At 46.7% G+C, this 21,162-nt stretch overlaps 1 protein-coding gene across 5 annotated transcripts in view; it reads right to left on the bottom strand.

The window, feature by feature from the left end:
• TTC28 (tetratricopeptide repeat domain 28) overlaps positions 1-21,162 on the bottom strand; it is a 625,904-nt gene that overhangs the window by 104,771 nt on the left and 499,971 nt on the right. For all 5 annotated transcript variants that reach the window (XM_027050850.2, XM_027050848.2, XM_027050849.2 and 2 more), the window contains 5 exons: positions 11,690-13,031; positions 9,886-10,409; positions 6,229-6,338; positions 3,872-4,001; positions 1,248-1,466 (listed from right to left, as the gene is read on the bottom strand). In XM_027050850.2, the coding sequence (XP_026906651.2) occupies positions 1,248-1,466; positions 3,872-4,001; positions 6,229-6,338; positions 9,886-10,409; positions 11,690-13,031 (2,325 nt within the window). The remainder of the gene's footprint in view (positions 1-1,247; positions 1,467-3,871; positions 4,002-6,228; positions 6,339-9,885; positions 10,410-11,689; positions 13,032-21,162) is intronic.

The following is a 21,162-nucleotide window of genomic DNA, read 5'->3' as shown; positions in this document are numbered from 1 at the left end:
AGAGTCTCATTAAGAGCAAAGAGGAAGGGAAAGAGAAACAATAGAAGCCTCATTATACATGGCTCATTATTACAGAGATTTGGATATACCACCTGTCAAATCATGTCCCCAAAACATAACAATGACAGAGAGAAAGAGCTTGATGCCTCCATCACCAGCCGTGTCTTCCAAGGTATCGGTGTCCTTCTGGGGGGGCTGGGATACACAGGGATCCATTCCATTGTAGCTGACACTCACCAAGTCACCATGAACATCACAACTAAAACCTTCAGCATAGAAAGGTCACAATGTTCCTTATGGAAAGCCCATAAAAAAACATGGGATTAAGGGGAAAAGATTATAAAAAATAAGGCTGAGGCACAGAATGTATGGGCAGGAGTGCTCAGAAGCCAAGAGGCATCTGAGAGTTGTCATTTAGCCATCGTATCTGTTTTTTTTTTTTTTTTTTTTTAATCAAAGGGATAGAAACACAATCAAGAAAATCTTGTCAATTCTCTCTGGCAGTTGAACTTTTTGAAACTGGCTTACAGATAGTCAAGAAGCCCATTCTTCAAGGTTCCCAATTATAAGATCCACTTCCCCAGTCAATAAACTCTAATTGGATCTGGTGTCTCCAACGTGGTAAAGCCATCAGCATTTTATTATGCAAAAAATATGGCCCTAACAGCTAATTAGTGGTTCTGTATTTAGTGAAACTGTTTCAGCCTGAACATTTAATGCCGATTTAATCAAAGGGGGTTTTTACTTCTAAAATAGATTTACAACAGAACTGGTTAAAATGGGTTCCGCTAAACTCAGAAATTCCAAGCATAAGACTTCATTTATATACTGTGACAAGAGTTGCCATTCTCATTTTAGTCTGTTTACCATGACAAAGGGTCACAATTATTAAATCATATCTAGAAAGAACTCGTTAGGACTTACAGTCAGCGCTTTATTAGCTAATGAACAACAGCTGCCTAAAAATAGGGCTGCTGGTGAAATTACTCCTCCTGCTCTTCGTGTTCCTTGATAAATGCTTCCACATTCACCAGCGAGGAGCAGCGATTTCTTGGGGGAATGGGAAAGCTGGGCTGTCTTATTAATTGACCACCCCGCCATGGAATATCCGCCGTGGCTGAGGTTTTGCTGAAAGCCGACGTCAGCTCCTTAGTCTGATCTATGGTAATGCACCTCTTCCACCTCTATTCCTTAGACTTTCGCAGTCTAGCGTCTTAATTGCCGGTTCCCACAGAAAGAGATCTTACCTGCCCCAGGAGCAAGCAGCCAGCTATACAGGTAGCCAGCGGCCAGGGAATAGTAAAGCACTAGTGCCCTCTGGCCATTAACCATCTCTAAGATCTGATCAATGGTGACTGGGGAGTACGGGTCGGAGTCCTGCTGTCCTGTCTGTCGTTCTACCAGAAGATCGGCAAATGCCCTCGTCCGTCCTCTTTCTGCCACAGCCAGGGCTTCATCATGATGGCCTAGGACACAAAAGTCATAAGGTGAGGAATCCCTGGGGAGTGTGTTTGTCCACCGAGGGCCATCGGCCACAGAGGCCCTGGGCAGAAACCTTACTGTCTCTGCATCCCTATGTGGGGCCCAGTCTCAGTTTCAAACCCAACCCCCTGCCTCAGATGCTAAGTACAGTGCCTACTCTTCTAAAACCCCAGTTTCAGGGGCACCTGGGTGGCTCAGTCTGTTGAGCGTCTGACTTCGGCTCAGGTCATGATCTCCTGGTTCATGAGTTCAAGCCCTGCATCGGGCTCTCTACTGACACCCCAAGCCCATTTCATATCCCCTGTCCCCCTCTTTCTCTGCCTCTCCCCTGCTTATGCATGCTCTCTCTCTCTTAAAAATAAACATTAAGAAGAAAAAAATAAAACCCCACAGTTTCAGATTCCACACCACCCTAAGCCACTTTCCCCCCATCCTCAGCCACACCCCAAGAGACTCAACTTTGTTCAGAGGATGGTCCTCAGCCCTGCTTGTTCTCCAACCCACAGCCTGAGCTGCTCCCTGGCCTCCTGGCATCTGACCCCCTTCACTTTAGCTATTTGGACCTAATGCTTTGCACTCGGTTACCCCTCTCACTTTGCTGCTCAACTTCGATTCTGATTTTGCCTTGGCAGACGAACCCTCCAAGATGTGCAAAGTCCTGACCATCTTTCTATCTCCCTTAGCTGTGGCCCCTCTATGCATCGCATTGTCCAGCCCCACTTGCACACCAGCCCCCCACTCCCAAGTTATACCTCTCTGCCTTTACACAAGCCAGGCCCTCTGCTCAGTGTGTCCTTTCCCCGTTCATTGACCTGGTCTCAAAAGGAGGGTCCTAACAGTCACCCTGCCTATTTTGAAGGGCTACTGTAAAGATTAACTGCGGTGCTGTGTGTGAGGATGCCTGGATAGCTTATTCAAAGTACCACATAGAGAAAGGTGATATTATTATGGTGAGAGCTGATCCTTCATTCCATTCCAGGCTCCCACACACTTGCTGCTTCTTCTCTGCTTTTGTTGTCCCCAGGGGGAAAGGGTTTAAACCTCTGAAGCCTTTAGTTCTTTGAAACTGCTTCTCTCTCTCAGAGCTTCTTCTTAGTCTTTCAGTCCAATTTCTGAGCTCGCTTTCCCTAAGACACTAGTCTGTTATCTACTTTAGAAGTTAATGCACAAACATGAGGGCACAAAAAAAATAGAAAGCAACATGCTTTCAAGCAAGGACTGTTTAGAGTGTTTAGAAGGAAAATAATGCAGAAGCTTTGCTTGCATCATAAACAGAGATATAGAAGATTTGTCGGAATGAGGGTCCAAAGCGAGAGCAGGCAGAGGCAGGAGACCAGATGCTGCCACTCCCAGACACGTCAAGGATGCCTAGCTTCCTGCAGTTCCAGCATCAGTAGAAAGGGGGGATTTATATGTGTGTATGCAAATGTGTTCTTTTACCCTATTAAGTTATTAACTGGAACAGCAGGGATGATTTCTGTGCACATTGGAAAATCGGCCCCAAAGTGTTAGGCAGACTTAACACTGTGATTATAATAGATAATAAATTGTAATCCCAGGCAATGAGCACATTTAATAGGTAAGTTTTTCAAGGGGAAGTTCTGAGCATTCACAGACACGCAGCAGAGGCCAGGTTACTGACGAGGCCTCGACATCCAACCTCCAAGACCTTGTCAGTTCTGCCGAATACCTCCTCCACCCGAGTTCTGGGTTTGGGGAAACGGTCTGCAGAGCCGGACAGGCCTGAGAAGAGGCAGAGGGCAGGGGAGCGGGAAGAGGCGACTGTTCAGGCACCGGTGAGGGAGATACATGCTGCCCCAGTGCGATGCAGCGCCCAGGCCCGGGAGAATTACCCCTGACCACACCCCAGCCCGGAGGGTAGACCGAGACGGTAAAGACATTCACTTGACAGCAAAGTAAAAGCTGTGTGGCAGAGGAGACAGGGAAGAGGCCAGGCATCTCCTCAGGTACTCCCCCCAGGTATTAACGGTGAGAGGGAACCTGAGGGGGTAACGCCTGGCTCAAGCATCTCTATCCCCAGGACACTTTCTCTAGCTCCTGGGTCTGTCCGCCAAAACGCTTTGTTCTTACAGCACCCGAGTTTCTTTTACCCTCGCTCTAGTCACACCATACGGACTCACTGACTTCTGCCTTTCAACGGGCTAACTGCTTCTTCAGTCAGGAACCAGGCCCCCAGGGCTGGCATACAGCCCACACATAGTAGGCGCCCAACAGATATTTGTTGAATGAAACCAACAAAGGTTCAATGACTGGGTTGCAGTTGTGGCTTCACTGTCGTAACAACAGATCGTATTTGGTCACAGCCATCGCCGAACGACTCAGACACACAGGTGCACATGCACGAAGCGGGAACCCCAGCCGCTCTCACCAAGGCTGACGAGCACCCGCTGCAAGGCCTGGTAGGAGGAAGTCTGCAGGTCAAAGAGGGACAGTTTGTAGTCCGTGCTCAGCTGCGCCTCATGTCGGATTGTTTCAAACAAGGCCGATGCCCTGTAGAGCTGCAAGCAGGACACAGAGAACGTTATTCACTCCCTGGAAACCACCGTCCAGCTGTCCACTGACCAGAGACAACTTCTGCACACGACTTGGTGCACAACGTAAAAACGATTTTTTAGAAGGTTTCAAAGGATGAATCTTTATTTCCAGTTAGGTCCTCGTGAACCTGAAAAGGCATCAATCAGATCACACCACATAAATTATAGTTTATGTGCTCAATTAGAATAGGGGATCTAAAAAACAAAGGTTATGGACTTACAGTGTGAAAGTTGTGGGGGAGGAAAAAACCCAGCTATGAATCTAGTCAAGTGCTGATTTGGATTAAAACAAACAAAAGGCCTCTCCCCTTGTCATCAAGTGGCTGTAATTTACCACCAAGGCCTCAGGGAGCCCAAGGACTGGAATGAGAACAAGTGGGGAGCAGGCAGGCTGGAAATGGCCGAGGCTGGGGGAAATGAGCTAAGGCAGCCACACTTTCAGGAGGAGGGCAGCTTTTTGCTGGCAGTTCAGCCAAATCAAACACCACCCTCCACAACAGTGACCAGGGTCAGGTCTTCCCTGGCTTCCTCCGGAGCCACACCCGATCACAGGGACACCCGCAGGACCAGATGCTTGACGTTCCTAAAAAGACACCATCCTGCTGGGACGCCTGGGTGGTTCAGTCGATTAAGCAGCTGGCTCTTGATTTCTGCTCAGGTCACAATCTCATGGTTCATGAAAGCAAGCCCCACATCAGGCTCTGTACTGTCGGCATGGAGCCTGCCTGGGATTCTGTGTCTCCCTCTTTCTCTCTGCCCCTCTGCATGCACGTGCTTGTTCACTCTGTCTCTCTCAATAAATAAAAAACTTAAAAAAAAAAAAAAAAAGACACTGTCCTGCTGCTTTAAGTGGTTTCTCCACCAATGAGACTACAAGACTTTTCTCTCTTTTTAATGTTTATTTCTTTTAGAGAGAGAGAGAGAGAGAGAGAGAGAGAGAGAGAAAGCAGGGGAGGAGCAGAGAGAGAGGGAGACACAGAATCCGAAGCAGGCTCCAGGCTCTGAGATGTCAGCACAGAGCCTGATGCAGGACTGGAACTCATTAACTGCAAGATCATGACCTGAGCCAAAGTCGGACACTCAACTGACTGAGCCACCCAGGTGCCCCAAGACTTTTCTCTAATATTTATATGCTGGAAACAGCATAGAATTTTAAGTTCATGCAAATTTAAAAAATGGAAAGAATTTGGCTCAGGTCATGATCTCGCGGCTAGAGTTCGAGCCCTATGTCAGGCTCTATGCTGGGAGCTCAGAGCCTTGAGCCTGCTTTGGATTCTGTGTCTCCCCCACTCTCTTTGCCCCTCCCTCACTCGTGGTTCCCCCCCTTCTAAAAAATAAACATTAAAAAAAATTTTTTTAATGGAAAGAATTCCAAGACTAAGAGACTTAGACTTAGTATCCCCAACTCTACCACTAATTAATTATGTGACTTTGGGCAAGATCTGGAGCCTCAGATTCTTTTCTATAAACGGGATGGTCGTCATTTTACCTCACAGGGTTATGTGAAGAATAAATTCAGTGAGTGACTGTACTTGAAAAACTGAAAATCGTTATAGCAGTATAAGTTTTAATTTCTAAAACAAGGAAATAATTAATTCTTTAAACTGCCTTTAATAGTTTAAAAAGTAAAGGGGTGCCTGGGTGGCTCAGTCGGTTGAGCGTCCTACTTCGGCTCAGGTCATGATCTCACGGTCTGTGAGTTCAAGCCCCACATCGGGCTCTGTGCTGATAGCTCGGAGCCTGGAGCCTGCTTCGGATTCTGTGTCTCCCTCTCTCTCTGCCCCTCCCCCGCTCATGCTCTGTCTCTCTCTGTCATAAATAAATAAACATAAAAAAATTAAAAAAATAGTTTAAAAAGTAAAGTAAAATACTATAACATTCTAGGATGCCAAGGCACAAATTCCTGAATTACTTCTGTCATAAAATGCATGTAATTTCATATTACGGTTTAATGAGGAACAGTAGCACGTAATATAGGAATTCCAAAGAAATCACTGAGAAATCTATCATACAAGTGAGTAAGAATCTTCACTGTGGTTCAACACTTCTGGGCCGGAGATCCTATACATTGACCCAAGGGTAGAGGTTATAGCACCTTCCGGCAAATGTCATCACTACCAGGACAGTAATCCCAAGGTCTTCCGTGCTTCTGGAAACAAAATCCACCTGGGACAGGTGTTCCTCCGCTCACCTGGTGTTGGGCTTCCTCCAGATTCCCACTAGCCCAAAGGGACAGACCAAGACCGTGGCGAATTTTGGCTTCATCTTCTCTTCGGCCCAGTTGCTCAGCTAACCTTAAACCTGAAATCAGAGAAATTTTAAGGACACATAAAAGACAATTCCACCCTGCCCAGGAGTCCTGGCAGGGCATTCTGCCTCAGGTGGATACAAAGAATGCTAACAACACAGCTAAATAAATTGCAGGACAAAAGTACAATCAGCCAAGGCAGAGTAAGCATTCTCTTCAGATTCTGTGTTGGTAGCGACCTTTCCAGGACACTCCAAGATGCCCCGGCAAGAGCTGAGGTGATGGGTCTCAGCAGGAAACAGGTTTGCAGGGCAGGCAGAAACAGTGAAATGAATGAACCTAACCTGGCCCCCTCACAGATGTGAAATCCCCAGCTTTGCAAATGAAAACTCCTGGCCTATAAATTTATCTAACTTAATTCTTTGGCAGGCAAAGGCTTTTTCCTGACAGTTCCATAGTCAAGTGCAGAAGCCAAGCTAATACTTCTTCCTATCTCACGTACATAGCATCCAGTCAGTGTTTATGGGAGACACATCTGATGTTCTCCCCAAAGCAGAATGCTCACACAGTCTGACCCTGCCTTCTGTTACTGATGCCGCTGATGCATTTCATGTCCAATCTGTTTTTCCTTTAAGGCTGAGACTTTGATGTGCCCCAGCAGGGTTGTAGAACAAGTGCTATTATGAGTTGAAAGCCTTAAATGAGACTGTCCTCATTCTAATGGCCTTCAGAGGGACACCTGCAGTTTGGGTCACTTACCTACAGCAAGCTTCTGGCTTCCAGGACACCAGCCACCTCCAGGGCTTTGTGGGAGCCAAATCTGAGGGCAACCATTTATTGTACTGGCCACTAAGTGGTTCTCAGGATGGCTTTGTCCTCATGATTTGGCCCTCTGTACGCAGGAGTTCCCTTGTGCAGAAGACACCATGAAGGCTCCCACACTACAGCTATACACACAAAGGAAGGACTTCCTTTTTTGAATCTAATTTAGAGTGCATGGGAGCCTGCCTCTGAGCATGCTGGGCCCATGCAATTTCTGACTTTTGAAAAGGAACGGAGTCAGTTGAGATGATAATAGAAGTGATATTCAGGTTCCCGCTCATAAAATGTATGCATTTCAAAATGCACATAACTCAGAAAACTTAGAAGCACCACATTACGTTTAAATCATGTCACTGGGTAACAAAAATAATACTTGGAAATTATTCACATTTTAAAATACTTCCTAGAATAGGAACACAGATGGAAGAAGATGGTTCTTGGTGACAACCAGGGGAACACTGGTTGTTTTAATCTTCAACATGCTGACCATATTCATTCTTCAATATGACTATCCCTGCTAGATCTGGGTCTATGAGTCAGAAGTAAAATTCATTGAGGTAGCTAGCCTCCCTAGAAAGTTCTCTGTGAGCAAGGACTTTTTTCCCCACTGGATCTCCTCATGTCGGACACACTCCAGCCCAAAGTCAGGTTCAACAATGAAGAACTAAAAGCCACTACTAGGCAGACATAGTACCTGTCCTGCCTGTTCCTATCTGCCTCTGCCTCTTAGGAATCTAACCCACCCGTCCAGCATCCCTGAAGTCTGGTTTGCTAGGAACTAGCTGCATGTAACTCTGCACAGGTCACTGAATCGCTCTAGGCTTCTTTCTTCATTTGCAAAAAGAGAGAAAGCTGGACAAGACCAGTGGCTTTAACCGGGGATGTCTATACAAATCACCTGGAGCACTTATACAGAAATCTCAGAGCAGGCCCCACCTGGGAGGTTCTGGTGCACTGGGCAAGGTGACGCTGACTCACAGCCCTCTCCGAAAGCCAGAGAGGGAGACAGTGCCAAGGTGGTCTCTGACTGAACCGTTCCCCCAGTGCAAGATGCTGCAGACGTGACTCAGAGCTCTCAGAAAGGGCCTCCCAGGTGTCCGCACCTGTAACAGCTCATGAGAAGAGGCATCTAACTTGGCTCAGGGGACACACCAGGCTCTCTGGTGGAGCACATCCACGGAACAGACACCAGGGAGATGCCATAATAAGAATTTAGATCTCTGCAAGACTTAAAATTACAAGAAACAATAAAAATGAAATTGAGAGTTTTCCATAAATATAGAATTATGTTACAAGGTCTTGGGCAAAAGCAGCTGCTTTATGGAAACAATATTTCAGGAAGTACAAAAGAACACAGCTGAGAGGTTGTCATACGCTGGGTCTGAATTTAATAGTTTTCCCAAATTCAACTGCAAATCGCCCCCAGTCTGTTGGAATTTTACCACAGTCAAGTTTCGGGAAACCAAAAGCCAACTCTCATATTTAATGCATTGAGGCAGAGCTGCCATTGAGTGGGAGCCAGAGAAGGTCTGGGAAGTGGCTCCCAGCCTCTCGGTAACCTCTCAGCCTGCAGGCCAGAGCAATCCCTGGTCTGCGCAGAGGATGACAGCAAACCGTCAGCTCCTGGCCCATTCTCCACTTTGCTTCCTGCTTCCCTCGCTCCTGGCTTCCCAGCTGGGGCTCAGGAGTAAGGGGGAATATTTGACTACTCCAGCCTCCCCAAGGAGGCTTGGGAGGTTAGAAACAACTCCGCACAGGGTCTTGTGTAGTTCCTGGGCTTAGAAACCTTGGGCTGGGCCCCATTACACCCCAGACTGACCGTATGGTCAGGACCAAGCCACTGGACTCTCTGAGCCTCAGAGAGTCATTTGGCTGTGAATGCGAATAAAGACACACCTCCCAAGGTTACTGTGAGAATTAAATCCGATTAAAGAGACTATATATGCGAAGAGCCCTAGAAACTATAAATGAGAGTTTTTACTTCAAGTCGGCAACTATTTCCTTTGACTAGTGAGCCAAGAACATCGTATCTGCCATTTTTCCCACCCAGGATGGAAAGATGTTATGTGCCCATGTGAGGGGAAGTGCTTTCCCGAGTAGTAGCTGCATGGAACCTGACAGCAGCAGAGGCGGGGGTGGGGGTTGGGAGTGGTGGAGGGGGAAGGGAAGGAGGAGGAAGAGAAGGCCGTGGCAGGGGCAATCACTTTCTGTCACTTGTGCCAGGCACAAGGCTGCCACAGCACCAGCTCAAGCACTGTGGACAATATACACTGGGAAGGAAGCCTGGCCAACTGCTGGAGTGACCCTCAGACTGGATTAGATCTCAGCTGCCACATCAAAATTGACTTCTATACAGTTTTGTTACAGTTTACATATTTTCTAGAAGGACAACAGGGCTTGCAACAGATGGGTCTTTTCCTAGGATTCAGGCCCTTAAATTTCACATGACTAAATCTTACACGATTCCTCTTGTATGGGAAAGTGTTGTTTGCTCTCAAGGGCAAGGGCTCTGAAGAGCAGAGAGGGCATCAGCTCCTTGGGCAGCTGGCTACCAGTGTTACACAACCCAGGTAACATGTTCTGGGCAATGGAACGCCTTTGTGCTGTTAAGGAACACCCGGGGGGGCACCGCGGTTTGGGGTTGAACTAATGATATGGCCTCTGAGCTCCTCACTCCAAGCAGAGGCGGTCACTCAAACTGTGTACCCTTCCTTCCGAGTAGACTCTGAACTCGATCTCAGAGTACACCGAGAGGCCACCGCAGACCTTTTCACTCACCTTCCTGTAAGTACATTACTGCCTGGGAATAGTTCTGCAAGGCATGATGGGTCCTTCCAAGGCTGCTATATGACACCGTCTTGGCCACCAGGTCGTTCATCTGTGCCGCGATGCTCAAGTGCTGTTCTTGATAGACCACAGCCCTCTCGAAGGTGCCCAGGGATTCGTATGTCAGGCCCAGGTTCCCGTAGGCTCGCCCCTGGCACGTGGGGTTATTGGTTTCCTCTGCTATCTGCAGGTCAAGCTGGTGGTACTGCAGGGCTGTATCATACTCCCCCATCTGCTGGTAAACGCCACCGAGGCCACAGGCCGCGTCACTTTCCAGCGCTCGATCTTTCATCTCTCTAGCAATGTTCAGTTGGCGTTCCAGGCAGGAAATGGCTTGTTCGTAATTCCCTAATTGGCTGTGCAGACTTCCTAGCTCTCCATAGGCCTGGGCTTTATTAAAGGCCTCCCCGAGCTCATGGGCGACCACGAGCCTCTTTTCAAAGCACACGAGGGCCTGCTGCAAGCTCCCCATTGCCCTGTGGGGATGTAGACAGAAAAGCAATGATATTATTTTGTGCAGGTGCAGACATGCTAAAGCCCCTGAGAAAATGAAAAGCATTTGTCACTGTCACTTACTATAGAAGCTCTTAACTCCTCTTCTAGCTAGAATCTATCATGTGCCCTTAGAGTGAGATACAGGGGAATTTCATAATCTGGAAAGCAATTCAAAAGTCATCTCTTAGTGACCTTCCCAAGAGCTTGAGATTCAATGGGATATACACCCCAGAGGAAACATAAAATATATTAATAGGCACAATGATAGCAAGTGAACTGTTTGGTTCTTTGGGCCTCCCAATTTCCACTACCGCTTAGACTATGTTTTTGAAATCACTTTACAATGGCTATAAATCTTTCACCCTGAGCTCCTCAGAGCACTCTGTGGGTGATGATTTAGTTTGACCCTTGCCCTTCCTCCACTCCAGGAGCCCTAATCCCCTGCTGATCTGGAAGGGCCGTAAATTCTGCAGACACAGACACCTTCTTGGGTTCCCCACATTCAGAAGGAAAGCATCACCTTGGCCAACAGGGTGTCTTTTTTGCGCTGCTAAGAGACGACATGATAAGGCTGGGAAGAACATGGATGTTGGCGGCAGACCAAGCCAGTTGTGTGGGGCACATGAATTCCTTTCCCCGAGCCTCCGTTTCTGGATGATAGTAAATCCCACATCCCAAAGCAGATCATAGTAAGTGTAGAGTAATACAGGACTGCCATAAATATTAAGCAAGATATCACTGCAAGGTGCCTGGCATGATGATGATAGCATATGTTTACTCACTCCTGCCATCCTCAGATGACTTTCCCTAAAAGCAATAAAGTGGGAGTCCTAGTAATTGGTGGGGATAGATGTTATGTTAATAAACACAAATTCATATAATGTGAGAGGCCTTTGGTAAACGTCAGTTGAATGGATGCATTCACCTTTCCTGTTCCCATTATCCCTTTTATCCTGCTCACTATGAATGCAGTCAAAAAAGCACTGCATTTTGAGTCAGACAGCCCTGGGTTCGACTCTGGGTTGTCCTTTCTAAGCTGTGCAATCTTGGACGTTGACCCAACCTCTCTGGGCCTTAGTTTCTTCCTCCATAAGGGTAATAACATCCCTGCTACATTCACAAAATTATCGGAGGAGCCAAATAAGACACGTATGAAAATGCTTTGTAGTTAACAAGCTGTCATGCAGACTTAAGTTGCCATTACTGCCACAGATGCTCTTTGTGCGTGTCATCGACCACATTCGTCCCCTGTCATTTTTACCTGTGTCCATTTCCTAGCCCCCGGTAAGCCTTGGCTTGGTCTTGCATGCGATTAAGACTCTGGGCAACAGACAGATACTGCTCGTAGTACTTGATAGCTTCCTCATAGTCACCCAGGGCCTCGTAGCAATCTCCCAGGTTGCCGTAGGCCCGGCCCCTGTCGAGCACAGACTCATTTCCACTTAGCTGCTGCAGCATGGCCAGCTGCTGCTCGAAGTAGCCAATGGCTTCTTCCATCACATTCATGTTCATCTTTGTGATGCCCATGTTGCCATAGACCTGGGCTTCCAGACTGGGGTCCTTCAGCTTCTGCCCTAGATCCAGCTGCTCTTCGTAACACTTGAACGCCATTGTGTATTTCCCCAGGGCCATGTAGACAGCAGCCAGGTGCCCATGAGCTCTGCACTCCCCCGGCAAATCGCTCAGCTCCTGATAGACCTCTAGTTCCTGCGTGTGATAACCCAAGGCCTTGTCGTATTTCTGGATCATGCGGTACGCCGTGCCCAGTGCTGCATACGCACTGGCTTCCAGTCTTCTGTCCTTTACATGGTGAGCTAAGCCCAGCTGCTGCTCATAGAATTTTATTGCACCGTTTATATCTTTCTTACAGATGAATATATCACCCAGGTTCCCTAGGGCTCGAAATTTAGCCTGGGAATTATTCAGGGACTGGGCGAGGGACAGTAGGTACTTTTGACACTCTTCAGCTTTGCTGAAGTTCAGCAGAGCCTTGAAGGCTAGGCCCAAGTTGCAGTAAGCTTTCGCCTGGCTCAATTTGTCGTGAAGGTCTTTGGCCAGCGCCAGATCCTGCTCATAGTACTTTACCGCCTCCTGGTAATTTCCAAGGCAGTAATGGGCATAGCCGAGATTGTGGCAGACCTTCCCTTCTCCTTCCATGTCTTGAAGGTCAGGAGTGAGACGCAGGTACTGTTCATAATAGGGGGCGGCCTGGACATACTCCCCCCGAGAGCAGTGGAAGTTGCCCAGGTTGCTGAGGGCCCGGGCCTCGCTCTGGATGTCACGAAGCTCCCGAGCAATGTTCAGGTGGTTCTGATAATGTTGCAGGGCCCGGTCGTGGGCACCCAGGGCCTGGTAAGCCACAGCCAGGTTCCCGTGTGTGGATGCCTGGGAGGCACGGTCATTCACTTCCATGGAGATCTGCAGCTCCTGCCGGTGGTACTTGACAGCCTGGTCGTACATGCCCAGAGCACTGTAGGCATTACCCATGTTCCCATAGGCACGGCCCTGGGCAGCGTAGTCACTCAGCTCCTGGGCGATGCACAGGTGGGTCTTGTGGAGTTTCAGTGCAGTATCATAATCGCCTTTCATCTGGTGTATGATTCCTGAGAAAGAGAATAAAGGAATAGAAAGAGGTTAGAATAACTGATGAGCAATTTGGGGAAAAAAATGTCATTCGCAACTCAATTTATACTCAAATACAATCCAGATGAATTAGAGAATTTAAAGTAACAGAAGGTAGCATTAAATATTTATCAGCTCTCCAGAGGGGAGATAGCTTTCTAAGCTTTGAAGCAACAGGAAAACAAAACCAAAAACAAAACAAAAAACAAACAAAAAGGACACATTTGATTACAAAATTAAGAAGTTTTGTACTGAAATAAATATCTAAAATTTAAAGGCAAACACAATGCTGGAATATATGTGAAACGTACATGACAAAACCCAATAGCTATTGTGTATAAAGATTTCACTTGGTTTGATTAAAAAAAAAAAAATCAAAACCCCAATTTACTGAAACAGGCAAAGAACAGTAAGTGTGAGCAGACAACTCACATCCAAGAAATACAAAGAGTAACCACAGGGGAAAATGCTAATTTCTTTTAATAATCAAAGAAATGCAAAATAAAGCCATCCTGCAATACCATTTTCCTTCAACTTAATTAGCAAACAAAAAACTTAGGAACCACCCTATACTGAGGAAGTTGCCCCGAAATTGGTAAACACATCACTGGCTGGACATCAAGGAGAAGAGACCGTACAGGAGCGCGGTGACAAGAGCCACAAACATGGTCCTGCTCAGACCCCGCAATCCTACTCCGGGGAATATATTCACAGGAAATCACTTGACAAATGCAAAAGCTATTCACATAACAATCTTCACTACAGCATTTATAGATTAGTGGGAAATCAGAAACATCTGAAACAGCCAACACTGGGGGGCTGTGGAAGTACATTTTGGTATATCAACTCGACAGAGGATTATGCAGTCATTAAAAGATAATTATGAAGTCTATGTAGAAAAATGGGGGGAAAAGGTTCTTCCGCTAATAAGTGGAAAAAGCAGAAAACAATGCCGCACGCTCCCTGTGACAACATCTAGGAAAATAAATGTGCGCACATGGACAGGACCTTGAGGGGATTATGCAAAAATGGAAACTGTCGCCTTGTGAGGTGATGGCATTTGAATGATTTTTTTGTTCCAAAATTTCTTGTAATTCTGTCTATAGCTTTTACAGTCGATAATAACAGCACTTTAAACCACCCTCATAAACTATGCTATAGCTGCTAAGCTATTGTTTCTACAAGCAGTTCAAAATGGGATAGATCATCAATATAAAAAATATAAAGTAGTTCCAAAGGAGGGATATCATCAAAGTAACTTGGCAGGCACCTTTAAGCAGAGCCTGGTTTGGTTCATCCCAGTGGGGCCTGGGGTGAGGTGGGGCGGGGCGGGGGGGGGGGGGGGGGGACACTGGAAAAGATGGAGAGAATCTAGTACACAAACAGGTTTCTCCTTGCCCTTGGCTTTGAACACACTCTTCCACGACTTAGTGTGTGACTTTTTCAGTGACGACCTAAACCTGCAGAAGTACAAAAACACAAAAACACCAAGCTGGGTTCTTGTTAAATGTCTGAACTGAAAATAGACACGCCGAGAAAGAAAGTTGTCAAAATGCAGCCCCCACAATTTGCTTATCTCTGTGACACATTTCATTCACTCGCTCATGTGCTGGGCCGGGATTTACCGCGTGCTAAGCCTTGTGGGAGGCAGAGGGGGCAGACAGTGAAACCAGACACAAGGCTGCCCTCAGAGAGCACACAGGGTGTATAAGGGGGACAGTCAGGAAACAAATAATGTCAGCACACATCAGAAACGCTGAGGCGAGGTGGGGAGAGAGGAGCGCATGAGGGCTGCCCTTCTGGCCAACGTCCTCTCCTGCCTGGGGTAGAGGTCTGCCCCTCCATAGGAGTTGCCCAGCCAGCTCTTTGATGTTAACTAGACTCAGGATACTGGATAAATCATTTAGCCTCTCTGAGCTTTTCATAGTTCATCTATAAAGTGAGGAAAATAATCTCAATGCCAATCTTAGAGGCCAGTGGTAAGGATCAGATGAAATAATGTATGTGCAAGGGCACTATAAACTGCAGACTGAAATTCAAATATTAGTAACTGAAATTAGGCTGAAAATAGGCTTCCTGGAAAGGAAATCCTCAAGGTGGTAGAGATTAAACAAACTATGGTTAATTAGTCTGTGCATTTTCTTATGAGTGTAAAATATTTCCCAATTTAAAAATAACCCAATCTATTCCCCAAACCAAGAGCACATTGTATATAATGTATGTTAGCTAACTCGACAATAAATTTTATTAGGAAAAAAAAAACTCGGTAAATCATGGTCTTCTATATAATGGAATAACATAGTGCCATTAAAGATGGTGAAGGAGGGGTCTGGGGTGCCTGGGTGGCTTATCAGTTAAGTGTCCAACTTCAGCTCAGGTCATGATCTTGAAGTTTGTGGGTTCGAGCCCTGCGTTGGGCTCCATACTGACAGCTCAGAGCCTGGACCCTGCGTTGGATTCTGTGTTTCCCTCTCTCTCTGCCCCTCCCCCATTCGTTCTCTCTCTCTCTCTCTCTCTCTCTCTCTCTCTCTCTCTCTCTCTCTCAAAAATAAACATTAAAACAATTTTTTTAATGGTGAAGTAGGAAAAAACCCTTTTGAGTTTGCCCTAGAACAAATGAAACTTAATTAAAAAAAAAATGGTGGGGCACCTGGGTGGCTCTCCTTGTCTGTCTGACTCTTGATTTTGGCTCAGGTCATGATCCCAGGGTTGTGGGATCAAGCCCCACGGTGGGCTCTTCCCTGAGCATGGAGCCTGCTTAAGATTCTCATTCTCTCTCTCTTTGCCCCTCTCCCCCATTCACTCTCTCTAAAATAAAATTTAAAAGAAAATGGTGAAGTAGAAGATTATATAACGATATGGAAAAATTACAATGTTAATGGAAATATATGGCCACAAAACAGTACATTTTAATAAAAACATTAATGTGTACACGCATGCTTACATTTGTATGTACACATACAGCATAGAATTTATTTAAATGTTAACAGTAATAATCTGGGTGGTGAAATTGCAGGTATTTTTTCATTTTGCTTACCTGTATTTTAAGTGTTTTTTTTTTTTTCCTATGATGAATGCATAACACTTGGCTTAAAAATTACTGAAAGTATTTTTAAAGCTCTGATCCATCGAGCAAAGTAATACTCCTGGGGATTGGGTCAGGTCATTCCCTGCGTTGGAGATGTCACCGGTATCCTTGCTGGAAGGATCAGGTTTTTCAGAACCTGTCTCAAGGTTAGAAACTCTAAGCTAACCAAGAAGCAATACCTTAGCATCACCTAGAACCCCATTAGTGGTGAAAAATTCTTAGTGACAAACATTTCAGTTCTAAAGACCTGAATTTGGCCTGTATCCCTAAACTGCCTTTACGTAAAAAGAAAATTTTTTAGATTTCAAATTGCCGGGAATTCTTCAAGGATATGAATCATTTGCTCCCTCTGTCCTCAGATTCTGTGTTTCTGAAATGAGAGTGAAAATATCTGCCCAGACATGAGTCCGTGGGTGGGAACAGAGTCAGAGCTGGGGAGGGCAGCAGAGGTGCCCACATTTCCCTCTGAGCACTTGCTCCCACAGCAAAGCCTTTGCATTGATCCCTCCCCTCCCCCACAGCTTTTAGATTTCTTTGCAATGGTTTTTAAAGCCAATATGATCATTAGTTGGTTTCCAAGATGATGTTAAGATGTTAAGCCATGCGAGCCCTTCAGAGAAGGCAATGGAGGCAGTGGAGGAAGCTTGAGTGTTTTGCATGCTCCCTGCCACCAAGGACACAGGTCTCCCTTGCTAGTCCCCCCATACACCATCCTCCAGGAAATTGGCTAAGTGTCTGGAAGGCACATGACCATGGAAAAGGCACAGAACTTGAAGTCAGCGGTTGTGTTTTAAAGCACAATGGGAATGGCTCCCATCTTATTTGGCTGGGTACCTTTGAAATAGTCAACTGATGTCTCTGAACCAACCTTCCTTCCTCTTCCTTCCTTCCTTCCTTCCTTCCTTCCTTCCTTCCTTCCTTCCTTCCTTCCTTCCTCCCTCCCTCCCTCCCTCCCTCCCTCCCTCCCTCCCTCCCTCCCTTCCTTTCCCTTTCTTTCCTAACTGAAAACTTTTTGGTATTTTTGTTTTCTTATTTAGGTCAGGTTACACCATCTCAGAGAAACGGTATGAGAATCATAAGAGTGTGTATCAATAAGCTTTGTGACCTGCAGCGTGCTGTCTGAACGCAGTACCAGCGGTATTTAGACAGAGACAGAAAGGAAAGGAATTCTCTGTTTCCTCGCATGGCCTCAAGAGTCTGGCCTAGTTAATAGGGAGCAGTTGGGATGATAATGGCTACCCAGGGTTCAATGAGTTGTGAAAGAAACTGCCTGCTGGTGGTGGCAAAATGATCTGACCCCCAGCCAGCTCGCCTGCGCACTCCCCTTCCTCCTCCCCTTCTTCCTCGTCTGCCACTTCCAAGGCTCTATAGAGAATCATCGGAAGATTCTCAAAAACAGACTTCTGGACATGGGTGAGGGTAAAAGGCGATGGGCCTGGCTGAAATGGGAACTTTATCATCTTGCCCTGTGTCTCTACTGTCGCAGCCTCTGCCAGCCTGGAGAATTCTGAACAGAACATTACACACTCTTGGCAGCCATTCTCTTTGTTGAGGCAACATAAAAGCGGCCCTGAGAACTGCCAGCAGAGTGACTGCACATGCTGAGGAGATAATCTGCAGATCCTCCTTCCCTTTCGAGACCACAGCTTGATTTTCCAGGGCCGTCACTCAGATGAAGACTTACAGAGAGCCTGTCAGCAGGGGTGTGCTAGGTGACAACGTGCTGCAGGGGAGGGGGATTAAATGAAGATTAGTGGGGCAGAAGATCCTCACAAAGCCACGTTCCTACAAGGGCGCGTGGAGAAAGGACACATGCGTATGGATTTATACATCACCACGGTAGGCCTCTGCCTTGGCATCAGGAATGGTCACTGCCTGGGATTAAGAATACCTACTTCAAAAGCTGTTGGGAGGGCCCAGGAGACGATGCTTAAGACAAGCCAGCACAAGGGCCTGGGACATAGTAAATGCTCAATACAGTCTGCTTTGTATGATTAGCCATGACCAGCCAAGACCAAGGGGTATGGGATGAGCTAAGCAGAATTTCTACTGCAGTTAGAACATTTAGCGTTTCAGCAGTGACTTCCATCTGGCTGCCTTTTCTCTTGTGAATTCTCTGGAAGCAGGGCTTCAGCCTGCCTCCACAAACAATGGAGGTACTCTTCTCACTTACTGAAAATATGATGGCTCTACTTATGAATAGTGTGTGATCCAAGTGGGGCTTTAAGAGCTCATCTGTTCTCTCCCACTGCTTGCTAGCGGGGTGGGATCTGTCGCAGCCTAGCTAAAGCCCCAGCTATTCTCAAGGGAAATGGTGAGCTGGGGGAGCTGGAAGAGGCTCTCCCTCAGGCTGACGTTATGAGTGACGTGACCCAGGCCCAGTGAGAGGAAGCGAGGCCATGGCAGAGTGGAGGGAGGGACTCTAAGCGCACGGGCCCTCAGCTGTACCAGCCCATCTGCTTCCAAACAGGAGGCATAAAGGAACTGTTATCAGTCTCCTGGGGTGGGTGGGTACATGGGACAGCAGCTGTGCTAAGAAGTTCTCCTCTGTTAGAAATACATCTAGAAGTATTCACAGATGAATCGACATAGTGGCTGTGGTATGCTTTAAAAACACTCCAGGAGGGGAGAGAAGTGAGCACGTGTGGGTGGGTGGGTGTGGGTGCATTTATGAAAATAGATGAAAGCAGAGTAGCAAAATGGTGATAACTGGGTTATGGGTATGTGGAGGTTCATTATACCATCCCCCCTACCGTGTGTGGGAGTGTGACAAGTTCCATAACAGAAAGATAAACCAAGTAATCAAGACGTTCAGAGAGATGTGTGCTGGCACATCCTTCTGTAGTTCCTTTTGGGTCAGGAAACTTCCCCATAGCTAAGTCCTGATGTGGATATTCAAGTTCATTTTTTCTGTCTTTGGGACCTCGCGAGAGAAAGAAATCAGCTGGTCAGCAGCGTGTATGGGTATACCAGCCTCCATATCCCTTCTCTGGGCTGAGAGGACTGAGAAAACACAGTGCCGTGTCCTGCCACTGTGATTTATTTATGCTCACAATATTGAGTTTTACCTTGAATTTCAAAAGATCGGCACCCATTATTCCAGCTCATTTGGCTCCCTGACTCCTCTCCCTCTCAAGCCTCCACACAGAGTTTTCCCACAGTGTACCTAAAATGTCCCCAGGCTTGGAGTGGGGAGGAGGGGACAGAGCTGTCTAGTAAACAGATGGCTGGAACCAAAGGCATGAGAGCAAAGTGCTCTGTGTTGGAAATGCAACCAACTGGATGTTTTATCTCATTTTCGGGTTACTATTTATGAGCCTGGAGACCAGCCCATTATTTTTGCCATTGGAGGACAGCAAAGGTACAGAAATCCTTACATGCACTTAATTTCAAAATTAACTTCTCATGTGATTTTAGCCACAAGCATGTTCCTGGTAGGTAAGCTCTTCTGAAAACCAGTGCCTGGCCCTCTACTTGATAATCTCCTTCATGCTTCAAAACAAACCTGCGAGGTCACTATTGTGGTCTCAGAGAAGTTTCAAGAGCTCATTTGGGCCTGTAGAGCTCCAAGTGACAGGCCTGATACTGGGACCTAGGTTCTTCTGACTCAGGAGTCTGTGTTCTCTCACCCGTTGCCCTTCTGGAATGAAGCTGGAATGCCTTCCAGTGAAAGGCGGTCATGATTTTGGACCCACTCGTTCTACATTAATGTTAGGATTCTGCTGTGGCAAACCAATCTTGTGGCAGCTATAAAAGAACAAATTGCTGGTCTGGCTAAATCCATATCTAAAGCAGAGAGGTGTACATCAGAGAACAGGAAATCCTAAGAGGTGTAGGAATGCAGGAGGAGTAGGCAGATGTAATCACTCGTGGGGGCGTCACCTCTGGAGAACTCTTGGGCCACCACAAGTCTCTTCCGCCATCATTTATCTTAATTACATCTGTCTACCTTTTCTATGCAACCCACCAGGCTCTTCCTGTTCCTCCAAAGGGTAAGTGAAGTTAAGGGCCTGTTATCTTCTTTTGCTTCAGCAGCAATTGGGGATGTCTTCTGTGACACTGAGTTCAGGGGCACTTCTGTCCCAGGTGCCAACTGCCCTCCCCTTCTGTTTCAGTTCTGAGGAGCCCACTATAATAAGGTTGAGGAGATCCCTCATACGCCACCTCTCCCTCCCACAGACAGACTCCACTGAAAACTGTCTTTTTCTAACCCCACTTTCCTGAGGTATAATTGACAAAACTGTATATATTTAAAGGATAGAATGTGATGATTTGATATGCGTATTCACTGTGAAATGATTACCACAATCAAGTTAATTAACACATCCATCACCTTTTTTTGCGGTGTGAATACCTAAAGATCTATTATTCTCTTAGCTACAATAGGTATGACTAACTACAGCCACGGCCCTGTACGTTAGATCCTCAGAATTCATTCATCTGACAACCAAACTTGCAGGAAATACAATGCTGCTGAAAGAGAAACAGAGAGACCCTATTTGCTCAACCCCTGGCCCCCAAGGCTCTCCTTAGGCTGAACAGAGGCACAGTTTAGTTCCTCTGTCACCCCTCTTGCCACCATCCCAAAGGCGTGTGCTGAATGACAGTGACAAGAAGCCAGCCCGGAGTCCACTGGAGCCCACGCTTATTTCACTGCCTTCATACATGGCCCCACTTCCTACTTCCCTCAGAGAGTTAAAACCAAGGCTGCAGGTGAACAGCTCGGAAAATCCCGGGGCCTGTACGGCTGTAAATCCTGAGGCAGTGGGGAAGATTAATTGTACCATGAAGTAGGGGAAGTAATAATTAAACCTATTAAAAAGGAGGTGGCTGGAGAGGGGTGCTCCGGAGATGGATGATGAGGTAGGAAGTGCTAGGCACAGTCATCCCTAACGGCTGTGGCCTGGCCACTGTGAGAGAACTTGGTAGGAAGCCCGGAGCAGAGTGAAAAATACGCTGGGCCTGCCTGGCGCAGCCCCGCCATTAGTCACTGTTTGGAGAAGGCAAAGTGTGCCTGGTTTTCA

The sequence above is a fragment of the Acinonyx jubatus genome, chromosome D3 (genome assembly GCF_027475565.1).
Source record: "Acinonyx jubatus isolate Ajub_Pintada_27869175 chromosome D3, VMU_Ajub_asm_v1.0, whole genome shotgun sequence".
NCBI lineage: Eukaryota > Metazoa > Chordata > Mammalia > Carnivora > Felidae > Acinonyx > Acinonyx jubatus.
This window is presented reverse-complemented; position numbering and strand designations above follow the sequence as displayed.